At 46.6% G+C, this 15,889-nt stretch overlaps 1 protein-coding gene across 1 annotated transcript in view; it reads right to left on the bottom strand.

The window, feature by feature from the left end:
- Nucleotides 1-770: 770 nt before the first annotated feature.
- Nucleotides 771-15,889, bottom strand: part of LOC8024028 (lithocholate 6-beta-hydroxylase) — a 31,452-nt gene continuing 16,333 nt past the window's right edge. The window contains exons 6-9 of the mRNA XM_042293409.1: nucleotides 14,906-14,994; nucleotides 8,281-8,421; nucleotides 5,323-5,488; nucleotides 771-1,614 (exon numbers count right to left, since the gene is read on the bottom strand). Of these exons, the coding sequence (XP_042149343.1) occupies nucleotides 1,498-1,614; nucleotides 5,323-5,488; nucleotides 8,281-8,421; nucleotides 14,906-14,994 (513 nt within the window). The 3' untranslated portion in view covers nucleotides 771-1,497. The remainder of the gene's footprint in view (nucleotides 1,615-5,322; nucleotides 5,489-8,280; nucleotides 8,422-14,905; nucleotides 14,995-15,889) is intronic.

Raw genomic sequence — 15,889 nt, 5'->3', positions numbered from 1 at the left:
AATTTTACGGAGGTTCAAGTCAAATGGAAAGCACCTTGCTGCAGTGAAACGTCGGGAACGGAACGAGGCCAAAGACAGTTTAAGTTTCGTTGTCCCCCATTTCTTCATTTCTCTTTCTTTCTCTTTTTTTTTCTGTTTTATTTGTTCAGATACCAAACAGTCCACATCATCGTTCTTTTGTTTCTAATTTCTTTTTAATATGTCACGAGAGGCTCAACCCCATATCAATCCGCTAGAAATTTCTTTATTTTATTGGTAACTTTCGAGTGCGGCAAGTGTTTTCGAAATCTTCCCAAAACAAGCTCACCACTTAAATGACTAGACTTTGTAGGCACCCTGGCGGCTCCCCAGCCCACGTGCCCGACTGCGAGGCAAAGGTGCCGAACTTTTTCCGCGTGGCGGCGACGTCACGCCAGCCACGCGTACATCACGTGCGCCGCCTTGATAAGGCGCATCAGAGGCGGCGCACAGAGTCGCTGCCTGGACTCAGGCACCGGTGGTAACCATGTTAATCGTCTCGTCCATGTCTCATTAAATGTAGTTTCTTGTTGTTGAAACCGTTGGCTCCGTGTTATTCCTCCGGGTCGGGTTTGCGGCAAGGCAAACCGACCACAACTTTGATGTAAAATTACTGCTATCTAGTTTATAAAAAAAAGATTACTCAACTTATTTAATTGAGAACAGCGCTGCTCACCATGTATTTGCGTGATCTATTATTTGCACTACTGGGTTCGTCGAATGAATACGCGCTTCAAAGACAGAGAACAAGATGACATCAAGTGCTGCTAGCAGCTGGATTATTTATTGAAAAACACACTATTAACGCACATTATCGGACTCCCTACTCAGGTAGGCGAACTCCTTGTCAGGTAGATCCAGTGACGGCGCACTTAGGCAGTTATTCTTGAGTCGTTCTATAGTACTTGTTTTTCATTGCAGGTTAGGATCACTAAGGCATCTGTCGCAGCGGATGGCGACATTGCTCGAGGGGTAGTTTCTAATGATCAAGACACTCTAGAGGGCCCTGCCATTCAATTCAATTAATTTATTTTATAACCAGAGTACAAAATGGAGGTAAGGGGACACGAACAAAAGCTGCAATATTGCTCCGAGATGTACGCACCAAGAGCTTTGCCGCGTACTCTCGTCGACATTTAGCATGCTGGCCCATAGCCTCATGTATAGGAGGCTATGTCTGGCCACTGACGGCATAAACATCAACTAAGGTTTAAGTACTGTGAAGATCTTTTCCACAGACGTCGGTTCTATTCGGCAGATTGGGGGCATGGGGGGGGCTGAGGGGGATTTATCTCCTGCCCGTATTGTTTACTTGATGTTTTTTGAAGGTCTGGAGGGGGGAGCAATTAAAGCCCCCTCCCCCCCGTCCTGTGTTTCGACGCCACTGGTCTCATATTCTAGGCTATTGTTGTGGAGACCCTATGGACGGCTTAATTTCCTCCGCGCTCCACGCGGGTCTTTTGTTTCTAACGCTCCTTTTCAGTTGAACACCGTTCCGTTCGACGTGGCAGATGGCTTCACGATGTTCTCAAACTTGATCCAGATTTCCGGGTTCTTGAAATTCCTCGCGATCATGTGTGACTCTTGGCGTCCTCCCTAAAGCGAATGGAAGTGCACAGAGATTAAATGAAGATACCTGGCCCGGGCAAAACGGTCAGTTTTACGCGAGCCTAAAACCGCCCAAGTTTTTCCGCAGCTTTACCTGCCTGATAATATTCAGAATGCTTAAAGTAGTTTCTAAAAGATGTGCAAAGATAAAAAAAAAAAAAAAAACGAGTATCAAAAGAAGAAAAAAAAGCGAACCAACGTGTACTCATTTTTGTGGCATGTCTCCCGTTTTTTTTTTTTTATATGAACGGTGCTAATTATGAGGAGAGATATTTGCAAAAGTATGACTCATTATACTTTACTTCGTGACAACGCTAAAGATGATCGAAAACCTTTCCTCACCTCCAAGATTTCCTCGCGAGGCCTGTTTCGTTCAGTCTATATTGGAATGTTTATTCGAATTAACTAAACGCCAATATACGTAACGAAAAGCTTGGGAATAAATTTCAGCGTGTCTTGCTTCGCTCGGGGTAAACTCAGGCCTTTTAGTTCTCTATGATGCATGACTGAGCTCGGTGAAAGCTAGATATCTAGTTAGGCTTAAGAAACGCGTGGTTTTTCATGTTCTTGGCCCTTCTAATGGAGCTGTAATGATACGCTCGGGACTCTTCCCGCCTTGTACGGCAACTCGGGTTAATATTTTCGAATTAGGGACTACAACTATTCTCAGCTCAGTCAGTGTACCCGAGCTACGAAGTATAATTTTTCTCTCGACATTGTGTGTAGTTTTATAATTATCGCGACTCAAAGTTTGGTTTCGGGCGTCTATGGCGAAACCGAAACTATCTGCTAGAGAGAAATGTCAACACTGATCATCAGCTGTACGCAACGTCATTAGATTAGCTCAGTTAGTGAACTGCTCATAGACGCCCTGCATGCACGAGCAGTACCCACCCTCACTCACCACGACTCGCCTGGTGTCGCTCGACGCGCCGCACGGCTGCTTTGGTTTCTGCAGTGTATTCTATCGGATACGTTCGTTTCGAAGCCACGGCATCTAGGTGGCGTTTCTGCTCTGCTCTATGCAGCTCTATGGAACGCACAGCTATAAAACGAGAATGTAGATGCGCTTCGAACGATGGCGGGTGGATTGAAGTGATTGAGGGGTGCTACCCCCTTCAGCCGGAATTCCACAACTGAGGTAATGTAGTAACGTTGGCTGTACGGGCGCGAAGTGACGTCATGGTGGTGCTGCGGTACGCGCGTTGCCCAGTGTTGCATGACCAAAAGCCAATCTGGTTGCCACCCGCCAAAAGAGTACCTGGTCCCACCTGTAATATCGGTTTTAGTGCAGTACGCGGATTCACTTTGACGTAGTATATATATCGACTGTGGTCGTATTTCGTGCCACCAAAACCGATCTCAGTCATTTATTTTTGGTTTCGGTTTCGACCAGAGTTACCTTTTAAAGCTGGCGGTGACAGACAAAATCGCCGTACGTAGAAAAGCCGATCAGTGCGGGGAGAAGATTCAACCGTCGCGCCCCAAGCGGAGAGAACGAAACCCACGGGGTCAACAACATACATTATTTGTTTATATTCGTTACTCTGCACCAACACCACCTAGGCTGTGTTCCAAAATTTACTCGATCCGACTCCGGAGTAAAAGTTTCATACCGTGGCGTTTCAAAACTTATTCGAGCTTACTCGATGACGTCAGAAGTCGCGTTCCAGAAGCGGGTTGTTTACTCCGGAGTAATTACTCGCGCTACCCTCCTCGATCGGGGGGTAAAGTCGGATCAAATCGAGTAAATACGTCACGTGATATGTTCGTCGTCTGCTTTCTGCGCCGACAGCCGTCAAAGCTCGCTTGCTCCGTTGGTTTTGGTGGCGGACGTTCGAAATGACAAAGAATTAGGTGCCGCATGCGTAGTTATTGTGATTTGCTGTTGTCAACGAAGGAATTGACTGCATTACATCCAGACCGTCCACCTTCCCCGGGAACGTGTACTTGTTATTATCTGAGTGCGACCGTAAACAGGAGCTTCTCCGCGTCCTCGGCGTTGGGGGAATGCCGTAATCTCACGTTCAAGGCCGAAAATGTTTGAACTCGGTATATGATAATGTAATATTTTTGTTTCCTCCAGAGTGTGTGTAATGAGAGGATAACGTTTGTAAAGCAGTGAAGGCTTCGAAAATTTCACTGTAATCACATTCGCGTCAAAGCGAACGTGAGTTTCATATCATTCTGGAGAAAGCACCCTCGCGCTGTACCGCTACACCGTGTGGAATATATTTCTGCAAAACATAATCGGTGCAAATTACAATGCGTGGAATATATGCGTTTAGGGCACCGTGACTAGAATTGCAGCGATCGCGCTGATTAATAAAAACACATTTTTTTTATGTCCAGCTGTAAGGAGTAAGTAATTTTGATCTCAATATACAGCTCAAAACGAAGGTGAGTAAAAGGAGCTGGTGGATCCACCTCAAAATACACCGCGTCGTCATTAACATTACCGTTCTTCGGGTGCTTTCTCCATGATCAAAAGGATCGTCTGCTATTTTCTGCCATCGCTGCTGTGTTTTCTTTTTGCCGTCGCCCAAGACGAAGCCAATCCGCGTAGTATCCAGGTGATTATCCTGGCCGTTCCAAAATCGAGTCGCGGATCGTTTACTCGCGATGTCACGTGGTATTACCCGCTTACGTAGGAGGCAGGTTACTCGGGTAAGATTTGGAACATAGCCCTAGACAGAAGACCTCCGCATGGTCTCCTCTCCCTCTATGAAACGTCATCAGAGTCGGATGGCGCTAACTCGGCTATTGGGCCCGAGCGTGACCTTCGACGCGCTCATTGGGCACGAGCCCCAGCCGAACACTGACACAGCACTCGTGCATAATCTCACGCCTCGATGGATCCGACTGTGATGGCGCGTGCGGAGGCCTTCTGTCTAGGTGTGGTTGGCTGCACTAGGGCTGACGTAACCAAACGCTGCATAAGCCTGTCATTCAGTCAGTGCAGTTTGAACGTCTTAGCTGAACACTGACGCAACAATTTTCAAGCGGTGGCCGCGTTTGGCCGATGTCGATAACGAATCCTTTCTACGGGGCCTTGTGCCAGAAGAACAACGGGGCTCCGTGGAAAACAAACTGCTCATAGTTCCGTCGTCTATACGGGAGGAGCCTCCGCGAATGACGAGGCCGCAAACACCTAAAAGGGGTCCGATCTTCGACACACTATACTTCGTTTTACCTTAGATCCGAGCGCGGACAATGTTATGAGCCGGAGGGCCAATCAAACAGCGCAAAAAACGCAAAGTCATGGCGTGTTCTCTGCGCTTGATGGGACTAGCTGGCGGAGGAGCACGCACAGCGAGGCGGAGAATGTCAGCTACTCCTTTCAACTGCACAGAACAGGCCATGACGTTGTGCCTCTTTCGCTGTTTGATTGGCCCTTCGTCTCAGAACATCGGCCACGCACGGACCGAAGCTGAATCGAAGTATAGATAATCGCGGCGTGCGTTCACGTCACGCTCGCTGGCACTGAGACGACTTTCCCGCCCCCCGCCATTGGCCAAGCTCCCCCCCCCCCCCCCCCCCCCCCCCCTTCGTCCATTGGGCCAATGTGGTCCAATGAGTGTTCTTTTTTTGAGAAAGTTTAGAGCCAGTTGGTTTCAGTGTGTCTGATGACCGAGGTAGGGAAATTATAATTGACGCTGGATTCTTTTTCGATAGCTTGCAAGACCCCACACCGACCGTGTGCCGCGTCTCGTCCAGGACCAGTCGGTACTCGGCCAGTAGACTCGCCAAGGCCAGCACGATCTCCACCTGGGCGAGCTTCATCCCGACGCAGGTGCCCAGGCCGTTGTTGAACACCTGCAGGGCGGCCGTGTCCTCGGCACTCATGCCCTTCCCGTCGAATCTGCAAGGGTGGGACAGATTCGCGGTGGCTATAGAGCGTAGGCAACATAACAAAACGCCTGGCATTGTTCTCTGTCCGATCATTCGCAACGCGAGCATCCACATTTCAGTACTTCAACTTGTATTCGCGACTCCAGCAAACCGGACGGCACCAAGCGGGAAAACCGGGAACCAGCCGGTCCAGGTCGCTCCGCGCCCCTCCGCGTCTCTTGTGGCTTTCGCGGACACGTGTTGTCGGCGCGGTGGCGAACAACGTAATTTGACGAAGGTCCGAAAATTTCTCAAGTTTGCCTTAGTGTTCATTAGTGTGGTGAAGCCTCAGTAGATGGTTTCCTTCCATCACGTGTTTGAGAGCCCGTTTACTCGACAACACACGGTCGCGTGCTTTCGCTTTCTTGGATGGAGAGGAATCGCGGAAAAACGTTTTGATTTCTTGTCTGTCTCGAATCACATTCGAAGTGACGACTACTTGGTAACTGATAAGGGGTTTCTTTATAAGGATGTAGAACAGTGGACTGGGGACGACAGACGAGGCATTTCACTGGAGGGAACACCAATGTTGCAGTCAAGTGAATGGGAAGGTTCGATAGCTGCTTTTCTTGAGTTTGGTTGTGTTCGATTAGCTTCAAGTTTGAGCCACCCACGCCGGTCGGTGCGTTGGCTATTCATCTTGGCTGCTTTTCGTCGAAAAAGCACCTGGACCACTCTGAAGGAGTTGGGCCGATTTCGCAATTACTTGATTCAGGAAAACCTGCTCGCTGCAAATGATGAATGACGGAAATTTTCTGTTTTCAAAAGGTGGGGGACGCGTCTCGCAACGTTAGAAGCTGTTACGGCATTTTGATCTATCACGACTCCAATATTTATATTATACCCGCGTCGAAGCCAGCAGCAATATATGTCTACATTGCTCAGGTTTACCGGCCACAAAAAATACTTATTTTCTCCGTTCAGGATCCGAAGCAAAGTTCAATGCAGAGAGGTTCTGCATGGATCTTCAATGAAGACTCTCTTCAGTTTGTCTCCGTGCTGCCGGTTAGAACTATTTGGCTAAGTTTAAGTAGTATCTCTCTGTCTGTCAAATATACTTTTATTCAGCAGTTCACCTAATAGCTAGTCAACTAAGCTCATATTTCAACCCGAAGAATATACTAATACCACTTTAGTGGGACCCATATAGTACGTAATATAATACATACCCGCTCTGTCAAAATGACTTCTCGATTGCCACAAAACCTGAATTGAAATACGAGTATCAGCTGCTTAGTGGGGTGCCGGCGGGTTAACATGCTCCTTGGCTCAAGAAGCGCTTGCTTAATTTTCGTAATTTTCGTGCAGCCTGTGTCGTTGACCGAGCAGACGACTGGAGCTGTTTCTTAAACGCGGATACGCACAAAGCTCGATTTCGCGGACAGATTAGTCGGATGGTCGAGGCATGCGAGTTGGCTGAAAATTACTGTCGGCGGAAGAATTCTGCGGTCATTGCCGCTTTTCTTAGATGATCAAAACTGATTAGTATATTACCGACTCTCCAGAGCCCATATAGTTCGGTTTTGAACGAAATCTCCGAAACGACAGTTTGACATGAAAAGAACAAAAAACACCGGGAAAACAAAACTATGCTCTGCGAGTTTATGTGCACCGGCTACACTTAGCCGTCTCAGTTCAAATAGCTATAAAATTGGGCATTAAGCAAAAGAAAATCTGTTAAATTGAGCGCGCCACCTGTTCAGGCGGCCCGGCCGAGTCGGCGCGACCTGGACTCAGCCGCCATGTTTGTTCGGTGGTGGCGCCCCCTATAGGTCGCTGGAGTCGCGAATAGTCTTCCCGCGCTTCGCAAAATGGGGGCCGAACCTCACTGTGCAATTTACCTTTTTGTGTAAGTTTCAGATGTGGAGAGTGCGCGAGCGCAGCTCTGATTGATGCTCAAAACGCGCAAGCGCGCGTGCGACCATAGATTTGACCTTTGCCTCCTCTATACTCACAAAGCCTGGCAGTTCGACGGCGGAGCCATAGAGTGCCCGGTCGCAGATTTGGAGAGTGAGGCTCTGGTAGTAGAGAACATTTCTCGGGGAACCTGGCATTCAGCGCACAGCTTTTGCAGCGGTGTGGATCCGAAACATTATTTTCAAACCCGGCGAGAACAAAAAGCGTTAGCTCGAGGAACGCGAGGAGCACGAGCGGACATTCCATCGCTCGGCAGAAGTGCGTTTCGGCGTCTCGCCGCAGCGGTGCGCTCGTTACATGACTGTTGTCAGCCGCTCCACCTTTTCACTTTCGGCGGCCGCGTCTTGTGGCGATCTGCCACGCTTTGTCAGTATAGAGGAGTCTATGATTTGACATGATAACCACGAAAGTATTTAATCCGCCACCTGGCGTCGCTCATTTACGTACGCCGCTTGAAGAACTCTGCGGAGTAACCAGCATAGTGTGGCAATTAAACTGAACCGGGTAGGATGCCACACCGTGCTGGGACAGTGTTGCCTCACTGTCTATATCATACAATCTCAGCAGAAGTTCATGCTGACGTCCTTTCTTCAATAGGAGTATTGCGTTTTCATTGTCCACTTTGGCTAATGTTCGTGCCTCAATCTGTCTCGGTGCCAGAAAAGGTGTTCCTTCCCTTGCGGATGAAACCGAATATCCATTGGGGTATGCCCCCTCTCGTTGGTTCATAAGATTTCATCGGTGTTCCGGGTTCACCGCGGTGCGGCGTAAGTTCGTGCACTTGTGAGAGTCCGTGCATCAACTGACGTCACACCGAGATCAGGCGATCACGGAAAAAATTACCACCTTTCGGGATCGAATAGCTCCGGCTGTGAAAAGAGGTCCGGGTCATTGTGGAGGTCGAAGGACGGCACCACGACGGTCACTCCCTTCGGGATTGTCAGGCCTTTGTAGGAATGCTCCTGGCCCGTGATCCGCGTGTTGAATCTGTAAGTGATGGACATGCGCGTTCGTGGCAACAGTCTTAAATCGTGCCACGAGCAGCGGACGTTGGGACGAGCATACTCTCAATTGAATTCCCGCAGGATCAGACAATTAAGGGCTGACCGCTGAGCGTTTGGAATGTCTGTTATTTCCCGATGTCCCTGATTAAATCTTGTGCAAAGCTTCCCTTAGGGATATTGTGCGTTAGCGGTTTTTGAAATTTTGATTACGACTGCTTTTAGATCCCTCTGCGTTCCTGAATTACAAGGTATATATATATTTTTTTGTTATTGTGTGTAGTTTTATAAATATCACGGCTCAAAGTTTGGTTTCGGGCGTCTACGGCAAAACCGAAATTATCTACTAGAGAGGAATGGCAACACTGATCATAATCTGTACGGCTGCGACGTGACGTCACGGTGGTGCTGCGTTACGCGTTGCCTACTGCTGCTTTACTAAGAACCTGAAAGCTAACCCTATTGCCGCCTGCTAAAGAGCAGGTGATCGCACTTTTGAAATCAGTTTAAGTGGAGTACGCGACTTCAATTTGACGGAATATTTCGGCTGTGGTCATATTTCGTGCCATTCGAGTGGTACCAGTAATTTATTTTGTTTTTGTTTTTGACCGGAGTTTCCCCTTTCAACGATTCCCAGGCATTCAAAAGCCTTTCAGCCTACCCAAAGCCCCTGTAACCGCCAAACATTCAACAATAACAATAGGGTTCCCTGTTTTTGGTATTTATCGATAAACCCTGAAAAAGCTATCACCAAGCAGGTATGGAGGAAAACTGAGAAATCCCGAATAAAAAATGTCTTTGTGTAGAAGATAGCCCAAGCCTCGCGGAAAGAAAACATCATGTACAGTGCAGATTGTTAGGCTAGTTGGTACAGGGAATTTGACGATATGATGGCGCTTAAGACAAGGACAAAAGGGAGACTAGACAACACGGAGCGCTACTTCAACTGTTTATTTGTCTGTTGCGAAAGGCGTTCTCAGGAGGCTGAGTATTCAAGATAACCCTTGTTCGGGTTTAGTCAAAGAGCAACAAGGTAAACAAAATATAGCGGTTGTCCTCTATATGCATAAAAGTGTGCAAAATTAAAAAAAAAAAAAAATATAAAAAAAGCTAACCGAGTGAATACGAAGGTTGTTTTCTCGGCTCCGGAGAAGCTACACAGGTTGTGCAGATTAACGAACCCCTTTCGCGGTGGCCCCCTGCGCTGTGGCAAGAAGCATAGCAGCCCGTTTGTTGGTTGCGCAGAGGGAGTCGTGTACGTGATTCAGTTGTCATGCGGTAAAAAGTGCATCGGGCAAAGAGCGAGATGCCTAAATATAGGTTACGAGAGCACAATTTGAATGTTAATAACCACCGTGACGGTCATCTTTCCGATCATTGTCACGATTGTGGATGCAGGCCCTTGTTCAACACGTGCGCGATTCTAGCCAGACGCAATGATAAGACGGTCGAGGAAATAATAGAAGCAGACTTGATAAAACAGTCTGGAGCACAATGTGTCAGCGTTGCGTCAATTGACCTGTTAGACAAGGAGATAGCGTTTTTACGAGCGACAGTGGGGCCTGGGATTGGCTGAGGTGAAGCGGTTTGAGTTTATAGACAATTGCAAGCATGGCGCCACAAGTGGTGCCCCATGCGTGCAAGCGCGTGCAACGCGCGGGTGAACGTAGCTTTGGCAAGCTCGTAATCGCACGGGCGTGCCTGCTCGAGCAGAGACATGGCGGCGGCGAGTCGCCCAGCTTGCAATCGTCTATATAATCTCCCCTCCCCCCTTTTTAAAAAAAAAAAAAAAATAAACAGTTGAAGTAGCGCTCCGTGTTGTCTAGTCTCCCTTTTGTCCTCGTCTTAAGCGCCACCATAACGTCAAAATAATCTACAGCTCCATTTTGTGCGGAGCCCGAAAACAGCACGTGCTGAAGTGTTTTCGATGCTGGTTCTTTCATTGGGAACCACAGACGTTGCCCCGCTTTGTTCTCTTTATCATCGGCACTTATCGGTATCGAGATAATTTCCAAGTATTTGGCTCGCGCATATTCGCTAACGGTTGGGAAACCCTACGTCCCCATCTAGTTTTTGTTTCCACATACGCCCCCGTAATCGGCGACTTTTTTTTTTAATTATTTATCCGGCACCGAAGATGGACGCCAGAAAATACTGAATCCGTCGGGAAATAAAACAAACCGAAAGAAACACCCTTAGCTTGAAGAAGAATGAAACCCCCGAGAGCATGGAATCCCAAACGTAAAGCACCTCAGCATAACAATACCAACATTTACCAGACGTTTCATCTCCTATACTAACCGCGGCCCCCTCCCCGACGTGTACACCGACATCCTGAAATAACCTTTCATTTAACTTCCCATCCAGGACGGACGTAAAAAGAAGTTGAAGTGAGTGCAGACGATGATAATGTCTCCCGTATGGCATCGACGCAGAAGTTGGCGGAATCAGCGCTACGGATGAAGAGAAGGAAGAAGAAGCGTTGGACTTCTGGTAGCTAGTCGGGTGTTCCCAGGCCGCACTGATGATGTCTCCCGTATAGGAGACGAAACGTCTGATAAATGTTGGTATTGTTATGCAAGTCGGACGTATTTGTTTTTAATCATGAATCCCGGCTTTTGGAAAATTTTTGCACCTCAGCAGCAACCTAAATTGTATAGGTATCGTACCACCTACAGACCCTGCTAGCGCGTCATACAAATTATTGCTTGAAAGGTGAATAAAATGGCATGCCGTTCTCGTGCGGAAATGAAACAAGGGCGTTTGAAGGTAGTCCAATAGGTCGACATTTGAAATGTTTGAATGCCCTGCTGTCACTATGCTCCGGAAAATATTTCGCGGGAAGGCACGAACCGTAATACAGCCATCGGCACTGTCCCTCATCAACAATTACTACAAAAGCTTTCAATTCTAAACATAAACAACGACATTATCAATTGGATTTCTTATTTTCTAGGTAATGACGAACAGTTTGTGTCAGTCGAAGACACTCCTCCCCCCCCCCCCCCTTCCCATCCCATCCAATTTCAGTAAAATGGGGTGTACTAAGTAAAATCGGGTAGTCGGGCGTCGTAAGACCCTTGCTTTTTCTGGTTTACATTAATGACCTACCTCCGCTAATTTCGTCATTCGTAAGATTTTTCGCAGACGATCGTGTAATATACCGCAGAATTTTCCTTCCCAGTGACTCGGAAACCCTCCATCGGGGCATAGATTCTGCCGGGATGATGCTTAACTTGACAAATAATACTAATATCGTGAAAACAAATATGGTCTCTTATAATCGTTCAAAAACGTATATTCCATCCTACTCTTACAACTCTGTTGCTTTTTCACCTGTCCCCTCTTATAAATACCTCGGTATCACTTTCACGGAGGACCTGTTTTGGAATACTCACATTGATAACATATTTAACAAATCATCTAGAACTCTAGGTTTTTTTCGGAGCCATTTTTGCCAAGCCCGACAGGATGTAAAGCTAATAATGGCATACAAAATCCTTGTCCGATCTAGACTTGAATATGCAAGCACTATATGGGAACCTCACCAATCTTACCTGATCAATAGGCTAAGTCAATTCTAAACAGGGCAGCGCGATTAATTCATCGTAACTATTCTTTCAGAAACAGCGTCTCTCAACTTAAGGGTCTTTTAAACCTAACTTCACTCGATGTACATCGCAAACTGTCTCGTCTTTCTCTATTTCATGAAATATATTATAACATGCCATCTTTCATGCTGATGTACTGCAAGCCTTCCTCATATATTTCCCTACGTGATGATCATTCATTGAAGGTTGAGCCAATATTCGGTCGCATTAATAGGTCAAAACTGTCACCACTTGCGCTGTCTATTTCAAACTGGAACTCCCTCACTGTCGATATTGTTAAAAAGCAAGATCCTTCTGTATTTCACCAGAAATGTTTCATTGTACTCACATAATTAACAAACACTATAGTCTATTGATGAGGCAAACAAACCAGATTGAAATTTAGTCACAAGAAAACCTTGTTCAGAATAGTCTGCCTCAAAGCCCATAAAAACATGGATGTGCACTGAGGTCCCATTTCTTTCCTTCTACGGAAAACGATTATTAATTTACATACATTTTGCTCTTTGTAAAACCTGTTGCATTGTTAATGCACGCAAGCTTTCGGTAGATGACTTAGTTTATATAGAATAATATATGGCAAGGCGTTATTATTGGACTAAAAAAAAGCACGCACACAAAAGCAGCGTCACGAAAATACATCTGCGACAAACAGGGACGACAACGAAACTAAATGTTTAATAGTCGTCTTCAAATTTCAGGGTTTCCTGAGTTCAGCTCTCCTAACTTCTTTTTAGCACGAGGAAGAATTAACAGCCTCTCGCATTATGATCGATGACGTTGTGCATGTTCGTACTGCGCAATTGTTTTCTGACACTCATATTTCGTCAGCTTTGGGTGCACCTCAGCGATATCGGCGGAATTAGATTACTGTCTGCCAACATTGCGTGCGCTGAACTTGGCATATTTTTTATAAACGTTGGCAAAGGAATTCACACGTCAGTCGTTACAAGTTGTTTTATTCGCAACTCGGTAGGTTTTAGAACTCATTAATGCGGAAGATTTTGTAATGGTTTTCGGGCACTATACCTGAAGATAAATACTGGATGGTCTTACCGTGGTATACACATTTCTTATCCCTATCTTTTTTTTTATATATCTTTGGGTATACCAACGCACCTCGGTCACTCCAGTTGGCAAACTTAAACGAGACGCAGGCCCCATTGCCTCCTTTATGTTTGCTGACAGTTAAATGAATCATCGTCGAGCATGTCGCCCATAGGCCCTAACGCGTGAAATTAGACGGTTGTATCTTCGACAGGTAGAGGATTTCATCCGAATTAAAGAGCACATCTATTTTGCGCGATGCGCACCTGCGCACACATACATAGATTCGTCGAGCTCAACACAGGCAACAGCCTTGCGATGAGCAGATGCTCAAAACACTGGCACGTGAATGTAATCGACTTCGCTGGAAAACTCAAACGGAACAATAAAGCCTACAACTCTTCGAAATGACACAGTTAGAGCTTTCACACGTGGAGAATTGACTACGACATAATACGCATCTGTTTTAATGACGGCGCACTTGCGTACACATTTATGGATTCGCCTAAAACAACAAAAAGCCTTATAATTAAACAGACGCTTAAAGCACGGAATGTGGATGTATAATCAACTCGGCATAGAAAAGGGAATGCGACAACTGCGGCCATCCTTCGAGCTGCCTGTTTCCCGCACGTGTGTTTCCTGCGACCCAACGATGCCCGATTGTCCACTTGAGAGTTCAAGGCTACCAACATGCCTCGCGTTGTCTCTTACACAGGACGTGTACGGGGCTAAGGGTTTTGAAAAAAATAAAAAATGAACCCCAAAGATCAAGTGCGCGACGAAGCGTAACGCAAATTCTACGCTAAATTTAGGGGGCAAATGAAATTAGCGTAAATAATAGCACAATTAAATTTCCCAGCGAGACTTAAAAGCGAAACATTTCTTGCTGAGAACAGCAGAAAAATAATTATTTTAACTTGTACATAATTATACACTTGCTCATTAAGTGAAAGTGGGGAAAACACGCACTCTTACTTCGTTGCATACATTTTGTTTACTCGTAAAACGTCTCCCCCCCGCCGACTAAAAAAAAAAAAAAAAATTGATACCGAACGTTTGAGGGCCGGAGCAGTAACTTTAAGAGGCGTGTTTGGTGGGTTTCGAGCTTTGGGAGTGCATCCTTTTCTACTTCTAAACTGCACGCTCTGCAGACTTTTCGCTTCCATACACCTGTCTAGCGCTCATTAAATATGCACAGAATGCCGAGACCGTGGGCTGTGGACTCGTCTGGGACATTTGTTGCTCCGCAGAAGAGAGCTACTGCGCACGCAATATCTTTGCAGCCCAGTAGACAAAGATGGCGGAGCGCAAAAAGGCGATTATTGGAACTGGTCTACACTCGCTCACAGATAAGCCATTAAAAAAAAATATATCCACTGCTTTCTTCACGCTCCTGCAGAGTAAGAAAAGAGCCAATCGCTACGATTAAAAAAAAATAAAGAAGAAAAAAACAAGCAAATTCAGCAAATCCAGACGATAAGTTCGGTCAGAAAGTTACCTTTACGGTGCGACACTGAACATGACGCTTCACATGTGGACATCATGCTCTGTGTAACGACGCAGACTACACCTTGACATTTGGAACCTTTTGGCTTCCCCGTTGTTCACTGAGCCAGCAGCGCCATAAACCGAAGCTGGCTCAACGAGTGTTCGGAGGGAAAGTACTACGCCGAGCAGCAACCGTGGCATCCAAGGTTCTTGGCGCGGCGACTTTCCCTGTTCAGTGCACCACCGCCAGTTGAAGCGCAAGTGGAGGTTAAATGGGCTTCACGGCGGGAACAAAGAGCGCAGAGGGAATCGAAGACTCACCCGAATGCAGACGATGTATAACGGAGAGATTCCAGAAGGACCTGCTTCAAATACCGCATGGCCGAAATGTTGTCGAAAGTGAGCTTACCCTAGAAAACAAGTTTTGTTGTTCTGTTACGCACAGGGAAACACAGAACGATGCTGAAAGAATGTGTTTGTTGCACGCATATATCCTAGTTTGAAATGCGATAACATCTTATTCGAACCCCCCCCCCCCCCCCTTCCTTCCTCCCCTTCAAAGAATGCTGTGCTCTGTTACGCGAAACTGCGCGAAACAAAGGCACCTGCGCGAGATAGTTGTTAAGTTGATAAAATGAGACGACGGAACAAAACTCTGAAAGTCCTCCAAAGGGAATCTTCACCACAGCCCTAAGATTACGAGTGCAATACTCGACCATTGCGCTAACGGTGAAACTTTTATTGTGAAGCGGTAGTTACTAAGAAACTTTATAATCGCGTACGCAAATGTTTTACATGTTTTCCGTGCAAATGCTTACGTAAGCTATTCTTCAGAAATTGGCTACGTATGGAAAGAGTTTTTGCCGTCTGGGCGTTCCTCCACATACAATTCATGATGCGCAAAAAGTTGCCACCAAAGACGAGCGCAATTAGAAAATGGCGGCTTCCACAGGACAGCGGCTGCTTGGTCGCCGTCATGAGCGCGATGTCGGCGGCATCCTGGCAACTTCAATTTTGAATAGGACGACATTGCACTTCTATGTGAGGCGCATGCCACGAAAGGTTTGGAAGGACTGACAAAGTGGACAGCGAACACCGTTAACTTGCTGTTTGCGACGCGCCAACGCTTCTCGGCGTATAGGTATAAGAGAGCTCTAGGTATTGCCAAGGCGTCGTGAGCGGACACAACCGGTGGACCGCTCGCGTCAAATTCTTACATTTAATCAATACTTGGGTTTTGCGTCGCTGCAGAGAAATCCTATTCTAAAACTCTCCTTCGTAATGTGCGCTCTAACGCAAGTGCTA

This window comes from Ixodes scapularis, unplaced genomic scaffold (assembly GCF_016920785.2).
Source record: "Ixodes scapularis isolate PalLabHiFi unplaced genomic scaffold, ASM1692078v2 PGA_scaffold4__175_contigs__length_147842914, whole genome shotgun sequence".
In the NCBI taxonomy this organism is placed as follows: Eukaryota; Metazoa; Arthropoda; class Arachnida; order Ixodida; family Ixodidae; genus Ixodes; species Ixodes scapularis.
The sequence above is the reverse complement of the archived record's forward strand: the minus strand, read 5'-3'. Positions and strand labels throughout refer to the sequence as shown.